General features: G+C 41.8%; 1 protein-coding gene across 1 annotated transcript in view; it reads right to left on the bottom strand.

Moving 5' to 3' along the window:
* The window catches only part of LOC144767844 (killer cell lectin-like receptor subfamily F member 1), a 192671-nt gene that overhangs the window by 24069 nt on the left and 147114 nt on the right, over positions 1-21488 (bottom strand). Inside the window, exon 4 of the mRNA XM_078651209.1 lies at positions 10944-11095. Within this exon, the coding sequence (XP_078507335.1) occupies positions 10944-11095 (152 nt within the window). The remainder of the gene's footprint in view (positions 1-10943; positions 11096-21488) is intronic.

The following is a 21488-nucleotide window of genomic DNA, read 5'->3' as shown; positions in this document are numbered from 1 at the left end:
TGCCCCAATACACTAAAGCCTGTCTGGGGAGGTGCTAGCACCTCCCTGGACAGGAAACCTATTGTCCAGGCCTCCCCTGCCGGAGTTTCATCCAGCAGCAGGAGGTCAGACTTGTGTCTGTGGCAGCAGCCTCCATTTTGTGATTCTGAGGCTCTGTTTACCTTTAACCGGGTAAAGCAGTAACTACATGTCTTCTCCCTCTAGAAGGGTGGAATGCTACCCCTGCCACCAGGACTGGACGGGGGGATAGTATTCCAAAGTGTTTGACACCTTACATGACATGTTTCGATGAAGCCAAACCAAAGTTAGCATTAACCGCGAGGATTAAAATGCACTTAAGAGTATAAAGTATGGCTATATTATAGAACAGCTATAAGGAGATAGTTCCGAAAGCTGCAGAGGGGCTCAGCTCATACTAGGGCACCCTCTCACATAAAACCAAGCACTCTGCCTCCAGGATTGATAAGGCCTGCCCTAGGAGTGACTTATAGGTTACCATGTGTCTATATATAAGGTAGATATAGGTATACTATATCTAAGTAAGGGGTGATTACACCACCTTACCCAGGCTGGGTGAACAGCTTGTGGTGTCAGTTTGGAGGGCCAGCCAGGGGTGGCATAATACATGCTGCAGCCCCTGGTAGACCTTGGATGCACCTATGCCCTGGGTACCTATGGTACACTATAAAGGGACTCACAAAGGTGACACAATACCCAATCTGGTATGTACCTAAGGTACATGGAGTCCATTTTATAGTGAGAGCAGATAGCCTGGGGCCCTGAATAGCAGGATCTCAGGCCACTAAGTCAAAAAACCAGCAAAACACTAGGCAAAAAGTTAGGGTAACCATATAGTCAGATATCCACCTCCCTACATGCATGATGTGCACATTACCAACATTAAGTTTACAGGTAAGAGACAGAAAACCCTGAAAACATTTTCTCTCTTTCTGACCTCTCCTCTGGTTTAAAAGAAAGCAGTGACATCATAGAGGAAATGGATGGCATTAATAAAATGGGAGTACACAGCATCACACATTGCTCCAGTTGGGGAAGCAAGGGGTTGTAGTGAATACCCTCACAGCATGCTGTGACAATTAGCTGTGTAGAACCTACTTTAACCCCTATATATCAACTGATTATATCAAAAAGTTACTCATAAAGACAGTCAGCTAAATCGTACTGCTACCAGAATAATTGAATTTGAAGAGCAAACACTGGGGGTAGAGTCTGACCTCAAGCTAATAACCAAACAGATGCACACAGACATCAGTTAGAAGACGAACAGAGAAAGCAAGAGGACTTACAGATACACAATTTAGAAACATTTAAGAATGATTGGTACCAAGGATGACTGCAAGGGCCTGGTGTGAGTGGGTTTGTAAACAATTTCTTCAAGGAGACTTTTTCTGAACTGAGTGACTGTGACCAGCACTGTAAGATTTAACAAGTTCACAGTTTTCCATTGAGTAAGAAACATCACATATCTCATTCCCTTGACATGCAACAAAAGGTTATTTCTAGAGCCACCCTTCTACTCGGACAGAAGCTCTTTGAGAAAGCAAGGCCCAAGGCTAATTTTACTGCTGAAGCACATACTTCCTGTGTATCACCTGACTTCCATCATATCACCGGAGAACAAAAGAAGTGTCTGGGACAACTCATAGACCTTACAGGATGCAAACATGACTTCATTTTTATGAGCTCCTGCACAGTCAAGGTCATCAAGGATGGTCATTCACACTTCATCAACTTAGAAATTAAGGCAAAATAATGTTATGCAATTTACAACAACTTAAAGTCTGAGTCAATTATGAAAATGTGGTTGCGTAAAATGGAATAACTGGGCTGTGGGAGTCACAGATCTAGGATTTATGCACAGATTTGATTCAAGAGGCTGGAGTAGAAATCAAGGCGAGAATTTATTTAACTTACAGTGCCATGGGAGGATGTTCTCTTTTCTGAGAGCACTGTGAAAGTTGGGAGGCAAAAGGGATGGGTGTGGGGTACGAGGTGGGGTATTATTTAGGGTGAAAGGTACAGCAGGTTTTTCTGTTCAAACCAAGAATGCATTTCCTACGGATATTTTTACAATGGAATCCAAACCACAAATGTGTCTTTACAACAGATACCTTTACCATACAAGAATTTCTTTAGGGAAAGTGCTGGACTTTGGATCAGTGTTGTTTACTATTCCAACTTAGGTCTGCGCAACAGTAGGGAAAGTCTAACATCATTCCAACAATGCTTTCCACAAGGCAAGTCACTTTAATGAGCTTTGTGGTAAAGGAATGCTTTGTAAAGATGCTTTTGTGGTTCGGACCTAGTTGCAAAGGTACAGCGTGATTTGAGCCTCATTGTAAAGGCTGTTTTCCCTACAGAAGGGCTCAAAAAGAAAATAAATACAGAAAAAACTACATAAAAACTTAAAACAGGAATAGATAAGTACAATGCACCCAAAGATGAGTGGACAATTATGTCTGGATTGAGTATTTTGACATGGAATGTTAGGTGACTGAATAAGACTACCAAAGAGGCTTGTAACTGAAAAAATTAAGCTACTCAAGCCACACATAATATGTATCCAACATACTCTAATCAAATACCCTTGAATGATTGGGATACCACATCATAACATGCACCACACAATCAGTTTCTTGATGCAGGTTTGAAATAATAACACTTCACAATGTGTTTCAGGTTTTACAAAAAGCTGAAGATGTGAGGAGCAGGTGGGCAATCACATACCTGCAACAAGACACCTAGAAAATTACAATTTACTTGGTACATGATTCAAACATAAATGATGGTGTAATGTTTAACTATCTTGCTTCTGAGTATTCGGGATGGGAGGATATCTTAATAGTAAGTGGAGAACTAAACTTTTCTCTAGATGCTGTAGTGTGGCACCGACGATCAGAGAATTCTCAAACTACAGAGTCAATGATAGGATTATTGGAAAAACATGGTTTAGCAGACTGTGAATGCATATTTAATACAGGCAACACTGTTGGAATGGTAGGGCAGACTATCTTTCCAGATTCCCTATTGTTGAGAGTTAAATGGGAATAGATAGGATGAAGAACAAGATACTTGTTTTATTGCATCGATTGATGTTGAGAACATGTGTGCCATAACTGAAGTAGAAGGGAGAAGAGAATTGTGAACAGATGATTGTTAGTACAAGTGATGTCATTTGTAAGGGAAGGATAGCCCAAGGAGAGAAATGCTCCTTATCAGTTTGAAATGTTTGTTAAAGTTTCTTTGGAGATTAAGATTGAGGACAGAATGAAGAGAGATTGATACCACTGAAAGATTAAGGAAAAGAATGAAGTATGGTGCGCCTGAAGGACATTTGGGCAGACAGAATTTTGATATAACGCAAAGTGTGTGAAAAGTTCTGGTGTTCCCTTATGGATTAAGCAGTTGATGAATATGTGGGGGATTGTATTGTATTAGGCAGCGTGGAGAAAGGGTTTAAAACTAGAACTCTGCCTATGCAACAAATTCAATATCCAGCAAGACCTTAGGAAAAAGGGGGCATTGACCTGGTTGGTCCATTAAATTAGTTACTTGCCGCAACTAGATGTGCTGTGGTTGCCAAAAAATGTTTATTATTCTAAGTGGCCTGAACTCTGGTTCATAAGTGAACAGACATCTAAAAATGTTATACACTTTCTGAAGGATGTTTTCCTAAGAGAGGGATTTTCATCTTTCGTTGTCTCAGACAGTGGGGTACAGTTTATCAATCAAGAATTCCAAAAATGCCTCCAACAAGGGGGGATTGAGCACCTTAATAGCTCATTATATGACCCATTGATGAATGGGCTTGTTAAATGCATGAATAGAGTCCTGGGTATTTTTACAATGGAATCCAAACCACAAATGTGTCTTTACAACACATTCCTTTACCATACAAGACTTTCTTTAGGGAAAGTGCTGCACTTTGGATCAGTGTAGTTTACTATTTCCACTTAGGTCTGCGCAACAGTAGGGAAAGTCTAACATCATTCCAACAATGCTTTCCACAAGGCAAGTAACTTTAATGAGCTGTGTGGTAAAGGAATACTTTTTAAAGATGCTTTTGTGGTCCGGACCTCGTTGCAAAGGTAGAGCGTGATTTGAGCCTCATTGTAAAGGCTGTTTTCCATACAGAAGGCCTCAAAAAGAAAATAAAAACAGAAAAAACTACACAAAGACTTAAAACAGGAATAGATAAGTACAATGCACCCAAAGATGAGTGGACAATTATGTCTGAATTGAGTATTTTGACGTGAAATGTTAGGTGTCTGAATAAGACTACCAAAAGGAGGCTTGTTACTGAAGAAATTAAGCAACTCAGGCCAAACATAATATGTATCCAACGTACTCTTATCAAATACCCTTGAATGATTGGGATACCACATCATAACATGCACTACATAATCAGTTTCCAGATGCAAGTTTGAAAATAATAACACTTCACAATGTGTTCCAGGTTTTACAAAAAGCTGAAGATGTGAGGAGCAGGTGGGCAATCACATACCTGCAACAAGACACCTAGAAAATTACAATTTACTTGGTACATGATTCAAACATAAATGATGGTGTAATGTTTAACTATCTTGCTTCTGAGTATTCGGGATGGGAGGATATCTTAATAGTAAGTGGAGAACTAAACTTTTCTCTAGATGCTGTAGTGTGGCACCGACGATCAGAGAATTCTCAAACTACAGAGTCAATGATAGGATTATTGGAAAAACATGGTTTAGCAGTCTGTGGATGCATATTTAATACAGGCAACACTGTTGGAATGGTAGGGCAGACTATCTTTCCAGATTCCCTATTGTTGAGAGTGAAATGGGAATAGATAGGATGAAGAACAAGATACTTGTTTTATTGCATCCATTGATGTTGAGAACATGTGTGCCATAACTGAAGTGGAACGGAGAAGAGAATTGTGAACAGATGATTTGTTAGTACAAGTGATGAAATTTGTACGGGAAGGATAGCCCAAGAAGAGAAATGTTCCTTATCAGTTTGAAATGTTTGTTAAAGTTTCTTTGGAGATTAAGGTTGAGGACAGAATGAAGAGAGATTGATACCACTGAAAGATTAAGGAAAAGAATGAAGTATGGTGCGCATGAAGGACATTTGGGCAGACAGAATTTTGATATAACGCAAAGTGTGTGAAAAGTTCTGGTGTTCCCTCATGGATGAAGCAGTTGATGAATATGTGGGGGATTGTATTGTATTAAGCAGCATGGAGAAAGGGTTTAAAACTAGAACTCTGTCTATGCAACAAATTCAATATCCAGCAAGACCTTAGGAAAAAGGGGGCATTGACCTGGTTGGTCCATTAAATTAGTTACTTGCCGCAACTAGATGTGCTGTGGTTGCAAAAAAATGTTTATTATTCTAAGTGGCCTGAACTCTGGTTCATAAGTGAACTGACATCTAAAAATGTTATACACTCTCTGAAGGATGTTTTCCTAAGAGAGGGATTTTCATCTTTCGTTGTCTCAGACAGTGGGGTACAGTTTATCAATCAAGAATTCCAAAAATGCCTCCAACAAGGGGGGATGAGCACCTTAAAAGCTCATTATATGACCCATTGATGAATGGGCTTGTTAAATGCATGAATAGAGTCCTGGGTATTTTTACAATGGAATCCAAACCACAAATGTGTCTTTACAACACATTCCTTTACCATACAAGACTTTCTTTAGGGAAAGTGCTGCACTTTGGATCAGTGTAGTTTACTATTTCCACTTAGGTCTGCGCAACAGTAGGGAAAGTCTAACATTATTCCAACAATGCTTTCCACAAGGCAAGTAACTTTAATGAGCTGTGTGGTAAAGGAATACTTTGTAAAGATGCTTTTGTGGTCCGGACCTCGTTGCAAAGGTACAGCGTGATTTGAGCCTCATTGTAAAGGCTGTTTTCCATACAGAAGGCCTCAAAAAGAAAATAAAAACTGAAAAAAATACACAAAAACTTAAAACAGGAATAGATAAGTACAATGCACCCAAAGATGAGTGGACAAGTATGTCTAAATTGAGTATTTTGACGTGAAATGTTAGGTGTCTGAATAAGACTACCAAAAGGAGGCTTGTTACTGAAGAAATTAAGCTACTCAGGCCAAACATAATATGTATCCAACGTACTCTTATCAAATACCCTTGAATGATTGGGATACCACATCATAACATGCACTACATAATCAGTTTCCAGATGCAAGTTTGAAAATAATAACACTTCACAATGTGTTCCAGGTTTTACAAAAAGCTGAAGATGTGAGGAGCAGGTGGGCAATCACATACCAGCAACAAGACACCTAGAAAATTACAATTTACTTGGTACATGATTCAAACATAAATGATGGTGTAATGTTTAACAATCTTGCTTCTGAGTATTCGGGATGGGAGGATATCTTAATAGTAAGTGGAGAACTAATCTTTTCTCTAGATGCTGTAGTGTGGCACCGACGACCAGAGAATTCTCAAACTACCGAGTCAATGATAGGATTATTGGAAAAACATGGTTTAGCAGACTGTGAATGCATAATTAAAACAGGCAACACTGTTGGAATGGTAGGGCAGACTATCTTTCCAGATTCCCTATTGTTGAGAGTGAAATGGGAATAGATAGGATGAAGAACAAGATACTTGTTTTATTGCATCCATTGATGTTGAGAACATGTGTGCCATAACTGAAGTGGAAGGGAGAAAATAATTGTGAACAGATGATTGTTAGTACAAGTGATGTCATTTGTAAGGGAAGGATAGCCCAAGGAGAGAAATGTTCCTTATCAGTTTGAAATGTTTGTTAAAGTTTCTTTGGAGATTAAGGTTGAGGACAGAATGAAGAGAGATTGATACCACTGAAAGATTAAGGAAAAGAATGAAGTATGGGTCGCATGAAGGACATTTGGGCAGACAGAATTTTGATATAACGCAGAGTGTGTGAAATGTTCTGGTATTCCCTTATGGATGAAGCAGTTGATGAATATGTGGGGGATTGTATTGTATTTAGCAGCGTGGAGAAAGGGTTTAAAACTATAACTCTGCCTCTGCAACAAATTCAATATCCAGCAAGACCTTAGGAAAAAGGGGGCATTGACCTGGTTGGTCCATTTAATTAGTTACTTGCCGCAACTAGATTTGCTTTTGTTGCCAACATTTTTTTATTATTCTAAGTGGCCTGAACTCTGGTTCATAAGTGAACCGACATCTAAAAATGGTATACACTTTCTGAAGGATAATACTATGAAATGCGGTCAGGGTCACCCACTATACTGCACTTTAAGAGATAATCCTTAATGTTCACAAGTAAAGAAATTCTTAAGATACTCAACTTGGAGTGGTCCACCGCAAAGGCCACTACAACAATACAGATACACAGATACCAAGGAGTATCAATATTTGAAAAAACAATCTTTCAACAAGTCATGTGTAGACAAAGTTCATATTCAAGGGAAAACTCTGTAAAGCAGGCTCTACTTCTTCTTCGATTGTTTATTTTCTTTTTATGTTTCAAATACAGCCACTTCAATTGATGATCACATATGTATATTTTACAGCCTACGCGTTTCGTCCTCACAGGGACATCATCAGGGCTAGAGTGTTTGAGAAATATAAATGGGGAAAATGTTCCTTTGAAACGGGAGTCAGATGCGAGAGTAGTGAGAAGTGTCTCGCCTTGGTAAAGAGTCGACTCTTTACCAGGCGAGTCGTCGCAGGAAGCGGATGCGGGTGAAGCTGATTCCACATTGACAGAGAAAATACTACTTTGGGATTTCTACACTTACTAGGGTCACCTTTCAAGATAAAGGCCTTGAAATCACCACGTTGGATTATTTTCAACTGATTTCTGGATGATTCCGATTGCATACTATTGACACTGAAGACACTTCTCACTACTCTCGCATCTGACTCCCGTTTCAAAGGAACATTTTCCCCATTTATACTTCTCAAACACTCTAGCCCTGATGATGTCCCTGTGAGGACGAAACGCGTAGGCTGTAAAATATACATATGTGATCATCAATTGAAGTGGCTGTATTTGAAACATAAAAAGAAAATAAACAATCGAAGAAGAAGTAGAGCCTGCTTTACAGAGTTTTCCCTTGAATATGAACTTTGTCTACACATGACTTGTTGAAAGATTGTTTTTTCAAATATTGATACTCCTTGGTTTCTGTGTATCTGTTTACATTCTGAAGGATGTTTTCGTAAGAGAGGGATTTTCATCTTTCGTTGTCTCAGACAATGGGGTACAGTTTATCAATCAAGAATTCCAAAAATGCCTCCAACAAGGGGGGATTGAGCACCTTAAAAGCTCATTATATGACCCATTGATAAATGGGCTTGTTAAATGCATGAATAGAGTCCTGGGTAACAGTGTTCAGGGGCGATTACAAGGAAGTGTGTTGAACACAATGCTGTGCATTCAATTCTTTGGATCTACCGTACCACCCTGCATTCTTCCACAAAAGTGCCTCAGTTTGAATTATTCAGGGGAGAAAATCTTCATCTAAGAACTGTACAGGATGGATGTAGAGATGGGTGAAACAGAATGTTTTAGAAGATATGGATGAAGTTGTTAGACAGAATGTTGGAAAAGCTCAATAGAATCAAAATAATTATTTTGACTCAAGGAAGAAAGATGTTCCACAAAATTATAAGGTTGGTTATATGGTGTGCATAAAGGTGCCTGTTCACATAAAGAAAGGTAGCATGAAATGTACCAAACTTATGGTAGTGAGAAGGTGTTCAGAAATGCTATCAGGGTCAAAAGCAACAATTGGTGGAATGCAGGCAGAGGGATTAGGATTAGAAACTCTCAAGAGGCAAGGAATGACACCAACACAGAAGATGTTTCAAGTGAAAGTAGTCAGCAGCACAGGGTTCCACTAGGATACCGTTGAGGAGATTTCATTGTATTATTTTGCACAATGGTTTATTGACTGTTGTATAATTTTCTTGCATATGTAAATATTGATTTCTAGTGATATTTATAAAGTAGAATTAACTTTCCAGTGAGGTTTTTAGTTTTTTATTCCAATTATTTTGTGTATAGTTTTGTTTCTTTTTCATGCATGTTAGATCATAAGTTCATATCACTTAGAAATATTCCTATCACTTACAAGTATTGCAAGTCTATATGGTTTGCTTTCATTTGAAATATAAGAGGGAGAGGATAATGTAGTAGTTAGTGTTGGTGTGATGTGCTAGTTACCCATTGGAATATTCCATCTGTTAGAGCTTTATGATATTGTTCTGATCCATTACGGAATGTTATGCGAAGGTGGGCAATTAATGGCAGATAGAACCCTTTTGTGCTGAGGCTGTTTCCAGTTGTGTTGTTGTACAGTCCCTATTTAATGAATAAACAAATGATTCTTTAACACACGCTTGTATCGTAATCACTACATTATCATATTTCTCACTTAATACTGTGCAATCTTGTATAACTCTGCAGTAGTTCAGCATAATTATGCTTCAGCAAATTATGGGAGTTACCCCAACCCCTAATAAAAATGGGGTAGATGCAACAATCTTAAATGTCAGCAGGAAGAGTCTGGTCATCTAAACTGTTCCACGCTGCTATTGTATTGGACCTCAATATTTTATAAGCTAAGTAATTTATTCCAACCTAAAATCTGTATTACAGACTACATTATTATCTTAGGACTTGACCACTCGTGTCCTAAAATACATGTTGTGGCAATATTTGAGGAAATTGTCTGGTAATGGTGAACAATATATTCAGCTTACTATCATCTAGAAATTTCCATATATGGGTCTTGTTTGAAGACAGGATGGAATGTAATTGTAATTAACTTATTAGAGCACAATGCTTGAATAACATGGTGGAGATAATGTGATATTTATTACCATGCAATGTTTATGATTACGTTTAATATTATTTCATGGTACATGTTGAATTGCATGTGGCTATTGGTGTACTGTTTTATTCAGCCTTTCTCCAAGTTTCACAAATAAAAAAATAATGTATTGTAGTTTCTCTTAACATGAAGCTATCCAAGGCAACCTGTGTAGCAGGACCCAACACCAAGCAACTGTCCCTGCACCATGGGATTCCATGCACAACAAAATGCACAGGATAAACCCCAAATCAGGTATGCAAAGAGTCCATCAGATATTTTTCTTTTGATTGCAAACACCCATCTCCCTTAATCTATTCTGACCTCCCTGCTTTGGTGTTTGTAAAACCAGTTCTTAGTCTGAGTCGGTGGCTGCTAGTCAGTGGAGAATGCCAACACGTATTTCTCTCCCCCTGATTCATTAAACCTGCTGTGGTTGACACTCCTGAAAATATAATGCCTGCTGACTAGTCTCTTCTTTCTCATGCAGGTCTTTGGGTTCACTGTGATGTTTCCAGAGGTTTTCTCACGGTTCCTCAACCCCTTTCTCAGAACACCCACTCACCACTTCAGAGCTGAACTGTGGTACCTTGGTCAACCATCCCTGGAAGTGGTAACAGTATGTAAATCATAAACGCAATACAGAAGCCAGAGAAATAATATGTACAAAGGGGATGTATGACGTTACAACGCATACTTTTACAACGCCTACCTTTACAACGTGGTTTTTACAACGCATACCATTACAACGCATAATGCTTTTAGGCGCTGGATAGTGAATAGTTTAATTTACTATTCCAACTCCAGTCCCCGTGGATAGTAGGGAAGGTTATTGGATAGTAAATTAACCTTTTCCCTATCCTAGAGAGCCCCCCAGAGCAATGCGTTGTAATAGTTTGCATTGTAAAAGTTGCGTTGTAATGGTAGGTCGTTGTAAAAGTTTTGTTGTAAAGGTTGTTTACCGTACAAAGGCAGTACAGTCCTGTGGCACTAACATCAAAAGAGATCCTTTCATTCTCCGGTGTCGGTATTAAGCACTTTCCCACAATGCCAAAGGCCGGTTGCAGTACATTACCATCTCATTCTTGCTGTCCAGGGTCATCAGCCTGGAGTCCCGGGAGGAGCAGTATTCCTCACTAGAGGCCCAGCTTTGCTTCTCGTTTGAGATATAGTAACACCATTCTTGGGTCTGCCTCCAGGTGTTGGGGCAAATCTGACATGTGGAATCTGTGTGATGAAAAACAAGAATAGCACACAGTAAAACTTACTTATAACTTGATGTGAACATTGTGGATGATATGTATGAAATAGAAGATGAAGTATTGACGACTATGAGGATGAAACAGCACTAAAGAGTTCATATTATGTCATCCTGATTCTGACAAAGATATCCTGTGAGATTTCAGATTTCACATTGACCATGGAAACCTTTCAACATGATGCATGAAAGTAACAAGTGAAAATCTTAATTTAATATACATATTTATACCACACCAGTGAAAAGAAATGTGGCACAAAAACACATTCTATGTATAGCACTTCTTGTAGAAAAAACGCATTCACATATTTATTAAAAATAGAATCTCCAAAATCAATGTGTGTTGTCAGTATTTTTTATGTGCCTATAGTATAATGTGCCATCTGTTGGAGCTGAAACCTGAACAGGTCTGCGAAGTAAGATGGGATAATACAAATATCATCTTTGGCAGGGCCACATTGGGCAGCTTTGCTGGGACCAAAATTATGGATGAGGAATACAGCAAGGTAAGAAAAATGCACTGTATTATTATTATTATTATTATTATTATTATTATTATAGGTAGTTTTGTAGCGCGCTCTGCTACTGGGGAGTATCCTGGCGCGTTGCGGAGGTGACCAAACATAACACAGAGAGACAGCCTAGGCCTGACAAACAAACAGATGGGTCTTGAGATCGTTTTTAAACTTGGATAGACACTGGGCGGTACGCAAATGAAGAGGAAGAGCATTCCAAGCCTTCGCAGTTACCACTGAAATAGATTGACCGCCCAGACTAGCCCGCTTATAGCGGGGAAGAGTCAGTTTGGCCATCGAGGCCGACCTGAGACAGCGAGAAGGAGTGTCGAAGGAAAAGCGCTTCCTCAGGTAGCCGGGGCCTAGGTCATGGACAGCTCTAAATGACAGCACGAGAGATTTGAACATAATTCTCTGGGCTACAGGGAGCCAGTGGAGCGCGCGCATATGTGACCGAGCGCTCTGCCATTTCGGAATGCTAAACAAAAGGCGGACCACGGCGTTCTGGACAACCTGCAGTCGTTTGACCAGATACGCCGGGATACCACAAAACAGTGCATTAGCATAGTTCAATCTGGACAAGATGAGGGCACGCGTAACCGTTTCCCTAGCTTCTTTGGGCAGCAGAGGGAAGAATTTTCTTAAAGCCCTTAGCGTAGCAAAACAGGTCCCTGACAGCTTCTTGATATGGTCCTCAAATCTGAGGTCTTCTCCGAACCAAATTCCGAGGTTCTTAGCCATGCCTCCCATCACCGTGGGACTAGGAAAATCCGGGGGCCACAAATCATTCTTAAAGTTGGAGGGGAAGGACCCATAGAAGAGAACCTCTGACTTGTCCTCGTTGCATTTAAGCTGGGCCATCGCCAGCCAATGAAACACCGAGGAAAGACAGAGGTGAACAGCCGTTGTATCCAACTGGTCATCCGGCCAGGTAAAGAGCCGCTGGGTGTCATCGGCGTATCCGATGACCTTAGCCCCAAGCTGTTTGGCCAGGTATATCACAGGGGTGATGTAGGCGCTAAACATCAACGGGCTCAAAGTGGAGCCCTGAGGGACCCCCGTGCAGAGTGGTTTGGCCTTTGAGGCATACGGCGGCATCCCTACTTGCTGCGTCCTATCAGAAAGGAAGGATGACAACCAAGCCAGTACCCTGCCGCCAATGCCAATCTCAGACAGTCTAGCAAGGAGGAGATTATGGGGGACGGTATCGAACACGGCAGAGAGGTCTAAAAGAATCAGGACCGCTCTGCCGCCACCATCCAGGCACTCTCGAATGGCCTCCGTCACCTCCACCAAAGCTGTCTCTGTGCTAAAGGCCACCCTGAACCCTGACTGCGCTGGGTGCAGGGCATTGGATCTCTTGATAAAGCTGTCTAGTTGGCGAAAAGCCACCTTCTCACAGATCTTCGCCAGGGCAGGTAGCAAAGATATAGGGCGATAATTTCCCGGTACCGTAGCCTCAAGCCCTGACTTCTTCAGTAAAGGGAGCAGCATAGCTTGCTTCCAGCATCCCGGGACCGTGGCAGAAGACAGTGAAAGGTTCACAATCTGGGTGACCTCAGTACATACAGTAGACGCCACTCCAGAGAGAACCCGGGCCGGGCAAAGGTCAGAAGGTGAGCCCGATTTCAGGGACTGAAGGAGAGCCTGAACATCATGCTCCTCAGCCACTGAAAAATCCAGAAACTGCTGTGAGGGGCAGTGGACTGTTTGAGAGACAGTAGTCATCAGAATATTGCCTGTGGGCAAGGCAGCGAGCAAATCCCTTTGAGTTTTTTCAATTTTTTCACTGAAAAAACAGGATAGCTCCTCGCATCATTGAGAAGAAGAAGGAAGCAATGGTGAGTCTGCCACAGGGGATAAAAAGCTTTTAACAATAGAAAAGATCTCACGGCTATTGTTACTAGCTGTAGCAATCCGCCCAGCATAGTAACCACCCTTAGCTAATCTGATGGCGGCATAATATTCCCTCTGGGCAGTCCTCAGGATTGCTTTAGCCTCTGGCTGATAGTCTCGTCTCCAAGCCCGCTCTAATTTCTTACAGCCACGTCTCAAATCCCTTAGATCGGGCGAGAACCATGGCTGAGAAGGGATGCAGCGAGGTCGGGACGGGGCATTAGGCTTTGTGGATTCTTTGACTGCACATTCCATCCACCCATTAAAGCTACTAACCGCCTCTACCAGCGCCCCGCTGATTATTGGTCGGGACTTAATTAAGGCTCGCTCAAAGGAGGCAATGTTGATCTTTGAAGGGAGGTCCAGGACCGGACCCGTGCTCACTCTATCGAGTCCATCCACCTGCCAGGCAAAACTGACCAACTTGTGGTCGGACCACGTCACTCTATCCGACCTAAGTGCTACAATGGGAAAGTTGGAACAGACCAAGTCGAGTAAGTGACCCCCCACATGAGTCGGACCTTCCACCCATTGTTTGAGTTGGGCCAGTTCCAAAATCTCTGCTAGGCGGCTGGCCATAGATGAATCATTGGCCTCCATGTGGAAGTTAAGGTCCCCCAGTAAAAGGTACTTTGAAAAACTCAAGACTCTGGGCACTATGCACTCCTCCAATGACTCAATAAAGGGACCAGCATATCCTGGTGGTCTATAGACTAGAGACCCCCCCAGGGTAAAGTGAGGATTAATCACCAGGGAGAAGTGAAGCACCTCTCCATCCGCCAAACCACCAGCCTGTTCACTGGAAAGGCTCCATCCCTCTCTGTGAATAATGGCTAAGCCACCTCCCCTGCCCGTCGGGCGGTCCACCCTAACTATTTTAAACCCTCTAGGAACAGCAAGTTCAATACTAGGGGCGCACGAGCCATTAAGCCATGTCTCTGTGATAAAAAGGAGCTCCAGCTCGCCATCGCCCATAATATCAAAGATGTCATCGGTATGTTTAGACATGGATCTGCCGTTAATCAGGCCAGCCCTAACCAAAGTGGGACCAAGCCTGATATCTGCTCGAATGGCTGTTAACACAGGGGCGAAACCGCACTTCGTGCACTTCTGCACCTCACAATCCGGCCCAGCTAGGCCGCATCGAGCATCACAGGGGGTGGAATTCAGCCTCAGAAGCGCATTTCTTGAATACCTAATGGCGCCTCCCAGGCGTCCGAGGGGGACAGAGGGACATATAGGAGGGCTAGCCCTGGGCCTGTCCAAGGCACGGACGGGCACAGACGGGCTAACCTTTGGCTTACCTTCGGCGCGCCTAAGGCGCGCCCGCCAATGCGCGACCGCTGCGCGCTACCGGAGGAATGCCAAATTTATAGCTAGTCCTCTCTCCACCAGCTAGAACGTTGCCACCAGTTCTGCTGGGGAGAAGGACTACCCCTAAGATGGCCGCCCGCCCTCCACTCGACTGTAAACAGCCTGCACGATGTAAGGGGCCAGAAAAGACACTAGGAGCAAAGTGGGTGAGTCAAAGCACCCCCGCAATGTACCTGCACAACAAAAAAGGTTAATCCAAGTGAAAATGACCTAACATATTACATCACTCATGACATGGTCAGTGACATCACAGATGACATCACTGATGATATCACTGATGACATCAGTGATGACACCATCCAGTGACTGAGTGTTTTAAAAAGATAATGAATGTTAAATATATATATATACCAAGTTGTATTGGTGAATCAATGGGTGCATGAGTGACTGTATGGATGATTCAGTGGGTGAATGACTGACTGTAAAAGTGAGTGATTAGGTGTCTCAGTGAATGTATGGATGAGTGACTGGTTGTGTGAATGCGTGTATCTGTCTGCCAGTTGATGTTTAAGTTGGTGTATTAGTGTGTTAGTGAGTACATGAATGGCTATATTGGTGACCGATTGGTTGTCTGACTACCTCTATAGTTGTCTGGGTGTCTGTGTTTGTGGGTGAGGAGGTATGTGACTGCCTGAGACTGCCTGTATGGATGAGTGAGAGGGTGAGTCAGTGGCTGTAAGGGGTACTGTTGCCTGTGTGAGAAGTTTTATGGGTGAGTGTCTGTATCGCTGTGTCAGCGATTGTGTGCATGTGTCAGTATGGGTGAGTAACTGAGTATGTGAAAGGCAGTATAGGTGAGTGAGGGGGTACATAAGTGACTGTATGCATGAGTGAGTGAATGTGAAAGTGCCTATATGGATGTGTGCATGCTTCTGTCAGTGGCTGTACAGCTGAGCAACTATGTGTTACAATTTGTATGAGTAGGTAAGTGGGAATGTATGTAACTGGGTGAGTAAGTGACTGTGTGATTGACTGTATGGATGAGTGTCTAGGTGTGTGAGTAGTTCTATGGGTGACTCAGTGTGTGAATGCCTGTATGGGTGTATGAGTGGATATGTCAATGGCTGTATTAGTGAGTGAGGGAGTGGTTCTATGAGTGTCACTATGGGTGAGCGAGCTAATGTGAGTATAGATCAATGAATCAGTGAGTGGGATTGTAAGTACTGGTATGGCTCTGCGAATGGGGATTTGAATGGTTGTGTGGGAGTGGCAGTGGGCATATATAAGATTCTATAGGGGTGTGAGTGGATGCGTCAGAGATACTGTGGATGATGTCATGAGTGATGTCATTTGTGATGTCATCAGTGATGTCACTGACCATGTCATGAGTGATGTAATATGTGAGGTCATAAGCAGTGCATTGCTGGGGGGCGAGTTATAGTTAACTCAGCTAACTATAACGGCTGTATTTCTCTAGTTTTGTATTAGTAAAATCTGACTATAACGTCTCTGTAACCTATGTTTTTTTTGTGAATTTCCAAGGTTTTTTAAATTCTACATGCTAACCATAATGACCCTGTAACCTTTGCTTTTTGTGCGAATTTCTACAAAAAATCTTTTCACTAACTATAACATCCCTGTAACCTTTGGATTTTTTATTGAATTTCCAAGGTTTTATAACTAGCAGTCACGTTTGCAGAGTGGTGGAGAAAGAGGGCTGGGTTCAAAGCAGCCCTCCAGAATTCCGCTGCGTAGGACTCACAGGAGGTACCAGGAGGGCTTCTTGGCATCCACATTCCCTCTGGAGCCAAGGGGACTTTATCCCCAACTAGAAGTGCACTGGGAGGCACATTTGTGGAGGAAGGGGGTGTGGCCTCTGACAACTTCTCAACAATCCTGCTGTGTGTGACCTACTGGAGGTAACAAGAGGGGTAGTTGGCACCAAAGGACATCTTTGAGGGCCAACTACCCTTCCTATTACCTCCAGTAAGTCCCACACAGCAGAATTGCTGAGTTCTGATGGCAGGCCATGCCCTCTTAAACCACCACTCTGCAAATGTGCCTTCTGGTGCACTCTAGGTTGGGGGATGAAGTCCCCTTTGCGGCTGAGAGTCCTTAGGGGTCAACTAGCCCACCTATTACTTTTAGTAAGCCCCATACAGTGTTATTGCTGAGAGGTGGTTCCAGGCCATAGCCCTTTATCCATCACTCTGCAAACACGCCTCCTGGCGCACTACTATTTGGGGTATGAAATCCCCTTGCCTCTTGAGGGTCCCTTGGGTCCAAGTAGACCTTCTGTTACTTCCAGTAAGCCCCACACAGCTGGATTGCTGAGAGGTGGTCAGAAGCCACTCCCCCTTTCTCCAACTCTCTGAAAACGCGCCTCCTGGCACACTGCTGCTTGGGGGGGGGAAGTCCAGTTTAGTCCTGAGGTCTTCAGGACACAAGGGGACCTCATCACCCCACCAGCAGTGCGCCAAGAGACGTGTTTGCAGAGTGATGTAAAAAGGAGCGTGGCCTCTGACCACCTCTTAGCAATACCACTGTTGAGGCTTACTGGAGGTAACAGGTGGGCTAGCTGGTCCCTAAAGACCCCCAACAGCAAAGGGGACTTCATCGCCCAACCAAGAGCGTGCCAGGTGCATTTGCAGAGTAGTTGAGTGAGTTGCCGGCTTCAGTTTTTTTTATTTTAGGAAGGAGGGCTGTGTGGCCCCCTTCCCTTGACCCATTTTGTTATAGTTAGCAGGACATTTCACTTGTTCAAAACCATTGAAATTCCTCTGATATAGTTAGTTGTACTAACTACTTCTCGCGCGGCCGCAATCCACTGCTGATGATGTCACATATTACATCATTCATGACATGCTCAGTGACATCACTGATGAAATCCCAAATTACATCACTGATGACATCATCAATGTGACAATCAGATACACCTCATCATACACTGGTATAACCTTTCATCACTCACTGTAAAATACAGAGTGCCATATTTGAAACCATTGACACACCAATACAAGTTTCTAAACACACACTCAGTGATTCCTAGATCTATACACACATCTAACCAGTTACCTATAGATTCAGTCATACATGCTGTCAATGATCAATAGAACACTATCAAATATACTTGTAAATGTAAATGTGGGTGTACTTGTAAAGCGCACTGCGATTCCAAGGAGTATCCTGGCGCTGAATACCGCTGGGGAACCCGTCCTGTTTTCCCTGTGAAATGGTCCCTTTCTGGGTAGCTCCAAGGTGAAACCAGGCATCCCCGGCGTCTGTGGGGGGCTGTTGTAGAGATGAGGCAAGCTTAATGCCCAGAGTTGCCGAGTGTGTTCCCTGGTTTGAGTGGGCACGAGGCGAGAATTATCGAGTCCGTTTTTTACCCTGGTCCACGACCCTGCCGCGTCGGGAATTGAACCCTGGTCCCGGGCCGTTCTCTGCTTACGGGTCTGCTGCCTCTAACCAGTGAGCCACACCACTCCACCTATACCTATATACTTATACACCTATATCGAAATTACACACCAGCACACATCCTAATCACTTATGAAGTCATCCTACTCACTTATGCAAACAATGGATCATACTTACTTTTGCTTAGCTACACACTTATACAAACACAAATTCATCTATTCATATAGATAGTAACTCATACTTAGTGTGTTATAAAATCACGATTACAGGTATACAGTGATCCCTACAGTCACTCATACAATCACTGAGACTTATGTATACTTATTTATAAACAACAACTGACACATACACTGGCTTTTATTTTTCTAGTTTGTTGGACATGTACCATTGAGATATATATTTGCTCATCACCACACCCATAAAGATATTCACTCACCCAAAGAAATGTTATAACATGTAGTTTAACTTCATATATCTACTGAATCAACTATTCACACATCTTTGGGCTGTCACACACCCCCCACCGAACCACACACACATTCACTCTTCCATACAAATACTCAGTTAACCAATCAATAACTAATATAGACTTTCACATAGCTAGTAACCAACTGTAGAATCAGTTTACACAACAACTGACAAAGTGATACAGATATTCACACAGTTTAGTCACTATCCACTATATTTAGTGAGACGCTATAAATTGGTCAAGTAAACAGTCAATTACACTGCTACTAAATCCTCCATCCAAATATGTATTTATATATATCCACTCATTCTTCAATGCAAATTGCTATATATACAATGCATATTTAAATAAAGAAGCAAACCACATTCACTGGATGATGTCATCAGTGATGTCATCAGTGATGTCATTTGAGATGTCATCAGTGATGTCACTGACCATGTCATGAATGATCTAATATGTGACATCATCAGCAGTGGATTGCGGGTGCGCGAAATATAGTTAGTACAACTAACTATGTAGGAGCAATTTCAATGGTTTTGTATGAGTAAAATGTCCAGCTAACTATAACACCCCTAAAACTTATAGTGTTTTGTATGAATATATATATATATATATACACACACACACACACACACACATTTCTATATTTGTGTGTGTATTTACATAAGTATACATTAATATATAGAATTAAACAGTAGGGCCATTTATTGTACATTATATTAATGCTATATATTATACTATTCAAGATTTACTATTTTAAACCGTATATATTAAAAATCAATATTTTGTATGTTTTTGGACAGTCTTATTGTGATTGAATTTTTTTAAATATTTTTTCCAAGTCTTGGAACAAACACAATGATGTGCCAACCAATATTTTTTTGCACAGTATTTTTGTCAACAATATTTTTACCATTGTATTGTGTCAGTGATCTGCCAGTGCATAGGACAATCTTTTTAGACTTGTGGATTGTGATGAGACCAAAACCACAACGGTACCCAGGTCCCCTCAAGCTGACCTATCTGGCAGTGCCAGAATGTCCAACAGGCTAATACAACAGTGGAGTAACCTGTTCTTGACAGTTTAGTTTTTTTATCCACACTATACCGGCAACAGAAGCATACCCCTCACAATCATGGTGGGATTGTCTACTATGAAGCACCAAATCACTATTTGTGCCAGTGACAAGTATGGTCAGTCTGCCAGTGACAAGTATGGCAAAAGGTATGCTAAATGAGTCCATGCTCTACAAAGCATGTAGTCCATAAAAGCACTAAATCAGATGCTGGCAATCAGAGAATAGCATGCTCTTAATCAGCTTCTTTTTTAATGTTAATTTGCTATGCTCTCACATGAGAACTAGTTAACTGCTACACTCTTTCTGGCTAGACTAAAAGACAGTCGCTGAAAATGAAGGATATGGCTAGAGTCACTATAGTGGGTTCAATGTAGTGTTAAAATCAATGAAAAACATACCTTGATGTTGTAGGACCAGTGATATAACTGTAGGCAGATATAGTAAGATACATCCATAATGTACCTATTACGAATCCATTGTATCAGTACTGTAAGAGACACACGACATAACTGGGGAGAGATTGATGTGTCCAGTTTTTCAGTACTGTGACATCCACAGCTAGGGGCAGTTTATTGTGTCTAGTTTTTCAGTACAATGACATCTACACCACATAACTCAGGACAGAATAAATTGTCTAGTTTTTCAGTACTGTGACATTGTGGTATTATTTGTGTGAGGCCACACTTCCATCATTGTTAGTGAGTGTATTCTTCATAAAATATTTACAAACAAAGAAGGGAATGTAGTAATCCAATTATGATCTGCCTGGAGATATTACTGTCACATTGCAAATGAATGTGCCATGACCTACTAAGCAGACTCTTCAAACAATATACGTGGTTATATAAGGGTAACTTGGCAAATGTGATGATGTTGGGTTGACCTGCCAGAAAAGAATGCCAAGGGTTGATGGTTGCAGCTCGTGACAAAGGCAGTGGTGCTGCTCTCTGGTGTGGCACCAGCATGTCACTAGAATATCTTCTTACATGAATATCTTCTCCTAGATATTATGTGCCATAATTTCTCTCCATTGAAGTTAATAGTAGAATATCGCACCCTATGGGTCAAAATCATTGTGAACAAGATTCAGAACTCAATATTCATGTCAGATGATATTTTTGTACAGGCTATACTGTCCTTCTACTGGGATTTCAGGTGTTTCTTTCTGACATGTGGCATTTTCATGTCAGGCTTTGTGCAAGTGTGTTATGACATTCAGAAGCTCACATGTCTACCGTCTCTACCCGTGCTTGTTTCTTTGTCTTCTATTTGAAGCATTCTCAGCTCTTGCAGTGCTTGCCTAATCCCATCACAGAAGAGCAGGTACTTAGGCAGCAGATTTGTGCACACCTATCAGCAGCATTTGTTTAGATGGCTCCATTAAATTGGTTTACACATTAAATTGAATTGATATAACGAGAGCCGGTAGGCGTCTGTTGCCTGGCACACTACAGCAAACTCTGCATGGTGTACAAGGAGCCATGTATTGAGAAAAAGGAGCCAACCATGGTGGGTTCAATGTTCTGCAAGATCAGCCAATGTACTTCAATCCAAATTTCTAGCTCTTAATCTGTCCCATCCATGCACCTGTGTCAGTCGCATTCAGAGATGGCCGCACCAGAAGGTGCAACTGTCAACAGAACAATGTGGATGCCTGACTTTTGGGCTC

This window comes from Lissotriton helveticus, chromosome 7 (genome assembly GCF_964261635.1).
Source record: "Lissotriton helveticus chromosome 7, aLisHel1.1, whole genome shotgun sequence".
Lineage (NCBI taxonomy): Eukaryota > Metazoa > Chordata > Amphibia > Caudata > Salamandridae > Lissotriton > Lissotriton helveticus.
The sequence above is the reverse complement of the archived record's forward strand: the minus strand, read 5'-3'. Positions and strand labels throughout refer to the sequence as shown.